General features: G+C 39.0%; 1 protein-coding gene across 1 annotated transcript in view; it reads left to right on the forward strand.

The window, feature by feature from the left end:
• LOC104499257 (armadillo repeat-containing protein 8-like) overlaps window positions 1–8,156 on the forward strand; it is a gene marked incomplete at its 5' end in the record, with an annotated part of 15,091 nt that overhangs the window by 152 nt on the left and 6,783 nt on the right. The window contains 6 exons of the mRNA XM_010142740.1: window positions 1–43; window positions 340–421; window positions 2,833–2,919; window positions 4,980–5,072; window positions 5,527–5,676; window positions 7,439–7,534. Coding sequence (XP_010141042.1) covers window positions 1–43; window positions 340–421; window positions 2,833–2,919; window positions 4,980–5,072; window positions 5,527–5,676; window positions 7,439–7,534 — 551 coding nt within the window. The remainder of the gene's footprint in view (window positions 44–339; window positions 422–2,832; window positions 2,920–4,979; window positions 5,073–5,526; window positions 5,677–7,438; window positions 7,535–8,156) is intronic.

Below are 8,156 nucleotides of genomic sequence, written 5' to 3' on the forward strand. Positions count from 1 at the left end.
GCTTGTCTGAGTCTAGTATCAAGGTGCGATTAGCTGCAGTCAGGTAGGAAGCTTTTCTGATTGGTACAAATAACTTTGTCTTGGCAAAGTCTAATGCTGTACTTGTCTGAATTTCTGCTAATTTTTCACAAGCTAATCTCAGGTAATTTTTACTGTTGGAAAATTTAAGGGTGTCTGGGAGGAGTTACCCTGGACTGGTACAATCTTTTCTTTTTGCTATTTACAGTCTGCTCCTCACCAAATTTTAAGCTGAATCTTTGTGTAGAAGCAATGTGTATATTACAGTTGTGTACATGTGGGTGTGAACGTTTCGTAGTGAAGGTTTCTCTTCTGTTCCAGATGTTTGCACAGTTTGTCCCGATCTGTACAGCAGCTCAGGACAAGTTTTCAGGATCATGCTGTATGGAAACCTTTGATGAAGGTACTTAATGTCAAGTCTCAACTACCGAAGTGTTCTGTTCCACAGAGGAGGATATGGTGTCTGTTCAGTTTGCATGTCTTTCTGTAGAATTGTAATAGAAACTATCCAAAAATCAGAATTCCATGTCCTTCTCTTAGGAGAGTTGTAAATCAACAAAAGCCAAGCAGCAGCAAAGAGGACCATAGTCTATGCTTGATTTTTCAGATTTTTGGTTGTTTTTTTGGTTTTCCTGGTGGTTTGGGTTTTTTTTTTTTGAGCGATCAGTGAGTGAGGCTAAGTTATCCCTTATGTTTACATAGGGCACTAAGAGGACTGCGTCTCCTTGGTCTATAAGCCCTGCAAGAGAATTTAGATCTGAGTTTTCTCCTGTAGTTCTCTACCTTCTAAATCTCATTGCAGATTCTAAAACTGAAGCCAAAGAGCTCAGCAAGACCTTTAAAAAGACACGTTTTAATGTATTGCAATTATCCACAAGATTAAGTAATATCAAAGTGCATAAGGTATATATCATCTCTCATCCTCTAATGTGACTGTCATTAAGTGCAGATAAATAAACTGGTTTCTCAGTTTCAGTTTCTCAGACCTTAAAAATGGGGAACAGACAAAGTCTGCTGGCGAGAAGCCCGAAAGCGTGAGCAGTATGGACATCCATGAAAAGCACCAAGGGAATCACTTGAGGTGATCTCAACTCTCTGTTGAGAAGTAAAATAGCCAGACTAGAGAAAGTGTTGGCAAAAATGACCCGATGAACCTGATAATGAGGCAGTTACGAGCCGCCTGTCCCCAGAGCCTGGAAGGAAGTAAAGGACCAGGAGATCATTCAGTTATTTCCAGTGGTATTTCAGTACAAGGAAGTTGTGTCTTGGACGTACTTCTCAGTGACATTTTATTCAGGCCTGACCTTCTCTGTTCTGCCAGTGTTCTAGTTCTCACAAGTTATGGGCTTAACAAAAATTGACTCGCTAGTTACACTACACTTTCTGGCCATCTTATTGCTGCAGACAATGAAACCTGTGCAGCCTGTTACATTGCTTACCTGAATTAGAGGCCTTAAAGTACAGGCCTACTTTTTTCTACACTTTCATGATAGAAATGATGGGGAAATTATTTGCAATACAATTATTACAAGTTAAGCATTTAATCCTTGGACTGGAGATGTGACTTGTGATACTAATCCATGGATGTCTAACTCATTAGTGTTACTGGGAGGTCAAGGGAGATTGCGTCATGGAATATTTGTGCTGTCATTATGGCATGACAATCCCATGATACAGCACTCATGATCATCACCTGAAGGGGCTTGGAGGGAATGGTTTGAATGTTTTAAGAGTTTGCAAAAGGCCAGACATGAAAACATTGAACATTTATAAATGTAAAACACAAAAATGACAGGATTGCTTGAAGAAGCATAACTAGCATAGAAAAATAGCCATGTGAAAAAACCCTAATGTAAATGTCAGACTTGCGCATAAACACAGCTACTGGCATGTGTTCATTTCGATTTGTATTAAATAAGCTGAAGCCAGAAACTCCTATGTTCATTCCAAAAGGTCAAAAATTATTCATAATAGAAAAATAAAAGTAATATTAAATAAAGATAAGCTAATTTTCAGTCTAGATTTATAACAGCTACGGAAGTCCTTTCTCTCTCCCTTAGCCTGTATAGCTCTACAGGCTGTGGAAGAATAATGTCTAAGACTGTAGGACTTGGATAAATGTAGTTTTGTGCAGGCTGCTGTAAATGCAGTAATGGTTAACGTTTGCAGTTTGGTTACTGCTCTGAAACAGAAGTGTTCTTTGCTGGAGGAGCAGTTGTATCCTCTGTGCCTGTTTCCTCACTGAATTTTCTCAGAACATGCAAGGTATGTGCTCTGTTTAAGAAGAGCGTGATCAATCCCACTGGAGATCCAGGCACAGATAAGCGAGGCTATAATGTGTTCCAGGCTACTTGCATCTCTGAAAGGATCATCATGAGGCAATTTGCTGAGTTGTGCGTTACAGAAGGTGCAGAAGCATTCAGGAGGCTTCTCCTGGAGCTTCCTCGTTTTCTGTAAACCATGGCACAGAGGTACACTGCCGGACACAGCCTGCTCCCTATTGAGAGAACAGCTGTGGAGCGAAATAACAACTGCCAGCACGTGGGTGCTTTGCAGAGCAGGGATCTGTTCCCACTGAATTCTTTTAAATTGGACATGAAAGCTCTCAAATCTGGCTTCTGCGAAATAACTTTGTGTTGCTTCAGCTTGTCGTGTAGCATGTATCAGCACACAGAGATGAATGAGCACTGTCTGGATTTACACTGCTGTGTATGGAATATCGAAGTGCAGCGTAATTACAGGCGTTCTGTTTCAAAACAGTCCCTTATCCTACTAGTTAACAGAGATTCCTCACTCTCCTCTTTGTGACTGTAGGTTTTACAGAATGCTCCAAATGAAATTCTTGTAGTAGCATCTTCCACACTATGCAATCTTCTTCTGGAATTCTCCCCAAGCAAGGAGGTTAGTATTTATCCAGCAACAAGGAGAGGTAATAGACAAAAGTTACATTATGCAACGGTTCAATAAGCATAAAGATGTCTTAATTGGTAACCACCGCTCGTGAAGCATGTTAGAGCTGTGATGTTAACTGTATCACTGACAGCGTGAATTAAAAATAACCTTTTACAGTGTTGTGACAGTTATACGTGGTTGAATAGTTAAATGTAGTGTCTAAAGGAAAGAAGTGGACATGAAATTTAGGAGTTTTTTACTTGTAAAACACTATCTAAAAAATTCATAAGCAAGAAGAAAATGTGATAAATGGCAGTATGATCTGTTGTCTTAGAGTGACTGCTTGAAAATGCGGAATAGCTGAGTCTTCTGAATTTTACTGCTCTTGAATGAATGATACAGGATCTTTGTTCTTGAGTTCACAGTGTCTGTATTTCATACAGATCATACGTACGTACCAATACTTCACAGCAGTGAAACGATTCCCCAGGTCTTAAATATTTTCTTAATTACAGAAAAGATTTGCAAGATTATGGTATATGTGGCTTCCTGCAAGGCACTTCAGATTACCTTGGTTTGATCAATTGATCTTGGTGGTTGTGGTCATGTCTATGAGACAGAAGATTAACTGAAATAACACCAGGCACGATTTGCTGGCCTGTGGGCTTTCTTTTTCATACTGCAGATTACAGCCAGCGTAGTGTTTCCTCTTCAAATTGGATTGAAATACTGACTTTTCCATCAGGATGTATGGTTCATGTAAAAACCATCTTTACCAAAAGAAACTATGTAAAATGAAAGAATATTTAGAAATATTAGATTTGAAAGCATCTATAAGCCATCTGATCTTTATTTGATAAATCACTTTTTTCCTGTATAGATTTTGAAAACTGTTTGTAAACTACCAGTCACATACACATCCACTTCAGCTTTGTTTATTTTACCCTGTAAAAGAGCTGAGTCAAAACCAATTTGGAATGTCTCCCACCTCCTTTAGCTGTGGAGAAGTCCCTAGGAGCCAGCCAGCTGCCGTGCCTGGGGGGAATCACTAGCAGCTCATTGCAGTGCATGGGCGACTGGGACCAGGGGAACTTTGGCACAAACTGCTGCTACCCGATTCTGTTGCGGTCTTGCTGCTGGTCAGTGAGATGAGCCTGTTCCTTTCCACACATTTGTGTTTTCTGAGGAATTCAGCTCTTTAGTGGGTTAAATGCACAACTTCCAGAGAACTCAGATATGCTTAATTATTCACTGCTTTAGAAGCAGTAACTTCTGGAAGGAGGGAACTGCTTACAAACTGGAGCAGCATATGTCATTGGATGAATCCTTTTAGCGCAAGAGCTCTTCAGGACATAGATAAGGCTAGTACTTCCAGTTTGGTTCAGGTTGAAAGCTATTGTTCCAAACTTTGCTTTCATTACATTGATCAGTTTGAAAGAAAAGGTACGTGTTTTGGTATTTTTCCTGTCATTTAAAGATGGGATACTGCAAGGTTTGGTATTTCAATGTGATCGTCAAGAACAGTCTCCAGTTTTCTTTATTACACTAAAGGCTTTCTGCTGGATTTTAGTTTGCTCTGATTACTAAGCACAGAGATTAGATGTCAAGAAAGATATTGAGTATTTTTCGTGGTCTTTAACCTCTTTCAAACAGTCACATATGTCCCACTTCATACCCAAAAAGGTGTGATTGCTCAAGGAAGACTATTTTTGGAGAGCAGTCCCAATCTGAAAGTTGTTGGGGAGAACCTGTTTGCTTGTGTGGCAGATGTATGTGTAATATCACACATACATATACATACGTGTGTATGGCTCTCAGTACATGTGTACGCATACATGGATACACATGAGAATAAAGCTATCTTGACCTTTTTTTCATAAAAGTCTACCTTTTAATGCTCCGGAATATAGAGTATGGCTTGGCCAGTTCACGTGAGTGGACTGGACATCTTGTAAACTCAAGGATAAGATATAAGCAAGGCTTTTTGTATTATATTTACATTTGTATATATGTGTAATTAGTCTAAGTGGTGTTTTAAAGATTTTATTTTTCCCCCCTCTTCATTTTAGCCTATTTTAGAATCAGGAGCCATAGAACTTTTATGTAGTTTAACACAGAGTGAAAATCTTGCCTTGCGAGTGAACGGCATTTGGGCTTTAATGGTAAGTAGAACATGCTGATGAAATACTGCTGGTGATTTTGCTTCTTAAAATGATTGTGAACGTAACTTAAAGATCTCGTCAGTTGTTATTTAAAATGGCTTGTCTTTCCACTTAACCTCAGAAGGAAAACAGTATCAGCCTGGAACACTTCATCAATTAGTCCCTAAAATAAAATAAACTCTTCAGTTTCTATACCAGTTTGGTTGACAAGATCATTCAGGCAAAAGTGAAGTAGTGTCAGTAGCATGCCAGGGAACAAATAAGAGCAGGTAATAACCTAGTCAGCTGTAAGACCACGGAAATTTAATTCATTGTGTAGGAGGTCCCCATAAATTATTATCTTGGCAAGATTAATTTTAGCAAGGATATATGCTTGCAGGTAATGGTATCCTAAAAGAGTGAAAGCCCAAGTTTAAGGTAAAAAAATCAAGAAGAAAATTTCTGTCTCTTTCAGAATATGGCATTTCAAGCAGAACAGAAGATCAAATCAGACATCTTACGAGGTCTGAGTACAGAGCAGTTGTTCCAGTTGCTTTCTGATTCAGATGTAAATGTTCTGATGAAAACTTTGGGCCTGCTCAGGAATCTTCTATCTACTCGCCCAGTAAGTAAAGCTGCAAACAGACATTCTTCTGAAAGCTGATCAAACATGCAGGCAATGCATATTAACTTCATCTCTTTTGTAAGATAAATTATTTTTGTGTTTACGATTAATGTTCAACATATTGCTAAAACTGAAGCTTTTGGATTTATCCAAATATCTGTAGCCATATGTACAAATGGATATAGGAAAACATTTGAAAGAATTCTCTACATCCACTGAAACATTTTAATTGTGATCAAATACAGAGCTAGACAGTTACACTTAATGTTCAATTCCACTGCATTTAGCTTTCAGCAGAATTATTTTCCTAACAATCTTTTTGTGAAACTTGTCCAAAATGACAGTAAGAGGGTTGCACTGTTGAGTCAATGTGTGGAGAGGTACATATCCTAAGGATACCTGTGTTGCTTCTTTCTTGACACCTGAAATATTTCTGTTCTTATCCAACTATATAGATAGTATTGGCTGTTTGAATTTGACTGTGGGACTGTGCACTTACAAAATGCATACGTTCATTTTACACACTGAAATAAAATGGTTTGAAAATGTAAGCCCATGAATTGTTTTTGACAGGGAGAAAGAGATATTGGTGGAGGAAAAGAAAGGGGTAATCCCCTGTGAAGAACAGAGGGAAAACATGCAGCAAACATTTGGCAAGCCAACATTTTTGTGGGGGAAAAAAACCACGAAGCCTCTACTGTGCATTTATCACGTATTGTGTTTCTACCATAAAAAGGTCACTGCAAAAAATCTTCTGATATTTGTACTCGTTGAGTCTCAATAAGCTTCATAGAAAATTAGCTCTGTCTTAATGTGAAAAGATATTTAATAACCAGTCATTCATAAAATTCACCCTGAGCTCTTGACAGCAGAGTCTCATTATCACTTAAGGTGTTCTTCATCTGAAACTATGTCCCAGCTTCACCTACTTTCTGTAGTATGTTTTAGAGCCAGAACCAACCATTCTCATTCTCTACCCAAAACTCACTCCAGAATAACTCATCCAGCAGCTTTCAAATGAAGTCTCATTATTAGCAGTTTTTAGAAGTCCTACAAGAATCCCTAACGTCTTAAAGAATTGTAGTGTGCCATGTGCTGGTAATCTCTGGTGGCTGTTTGCTGTCACTGTTGAGTTCTGGTGTCAGTTAATCCAGTAGATCTAGTTTCATCTTTTTCTGTTACTCTTAATGATAAATTTTATTCTGGTATAGGTGTTCAAAGTCTGTGATCAAATGACCTCTTATCTCTAAGTCTCTTTAACTTGAGGCAGTTTTCATAGGTGATAAGTAATGTATATGACTTATTTCTCTGAACAGTCTCAGAGGTTTGATCTGTGAATATCAGACCTGGTCACAGTGATCAGTAAGAGTAGCAAATACCAGATGAGAGTCCTCAGTTTTCTTTCCCCTTTCTAATATCCCTGTTATCAGAAGAGAAATGGTTCTACAGCTTCATACTGAGAGCTGGGGTCCAGCAGGATTCAGTCTTCAGGCTGGCTTCCATCCAACTGGGAAACCAGTGTCTTTTCTACAGGTTAAATTAAAATCAGAACCAAGACCCATATCATGCTCTCTCAAACAAGACCAGGCTTCAAATGAAGAGGAATATTATCAGGTGTATCTGCTGTGGTAAATTCCTGGTTTTGCTAGGAGCTAGGGGTTTTGTGCAGTGTTGCTACTCTTTGCTTAGAGTAATTAAAGTAGGAATGTCTCTTCTTTGTCTGGAAAGTTACACTGATTGTATTTCATCATTGCTTTGGCAGCACATAGACCATATAATGAGCACTCATGGGAAGCAAATCATGCAAGCAGTGACCCTCATTCTGGAAGGAGAGCACAATATAGAAGTCAAAGAGCAGGTACCCTTTTTTGTTTCACGTTGTCTTGGCAGAACAAAATTATTCTTCTCAGCATGTCATTTTTGTTTGGATTATGATGTGCGGTGAATATTTTACTGAGAACTGTCAAATTAATAACTTTAGTACCTTCCAGAATGCTCTTACTTCTAATGGGTTTGAATTGAATTCAGAATGTGTGGGTTTTGGGGTTTGTTTTTTTTTTTTTATATAGGTTTTGTAAAGAGGAGGGCACTGTGTGTGAGAGCAGAAGAATTAAACCTAAGGCAGTTGCATCACAGAAAGGGGGCAGTAGGAACAAGAGAAGAGAAAGAAGCCAGCACTTCACACTGGGGTTATTGTGGTTATTTGCTCCTGGAGCAGCCATTGGAGCAGCCAGTAGTGAAGAATACTGTCATTGCCTGCCTTGCTGGCAGGAATATAGATTCTGCAGGGATGTGTGGCACCTCAGCTCTTCTTGGGTGCCTGCAGGAGCCAGCAGCCATTAGAGGAGGAGAGGCACTGCAGGAAGAAGAGCATGCTGCTGTAGACTGGGAAAAAGTGAGGAGGAATATGCCCTGACAAATTAAAACTTTCGCAATTTGTAAGAGGAAATGGAGAAGGAAAGAGGAGGTGGCTGTAGGGA

The sequence above is a fragment of the Buceros rhinoceros genome, unplaced genomic scaffold, assembly GCF_000710305.1.
Source record: "Buceros rhinoceros silvestris isolate BGI_N320 unplaced genomic scaffold, ASM71030v1 scaffold9019, whole genome shotgun sequence".
Taxonomy (NCBI): Eukaryota; Metazoa; Chordata; class Aves; order Bucerotiformes; family Bucerotidae; genus Buceros; species Buceros rhinoceros.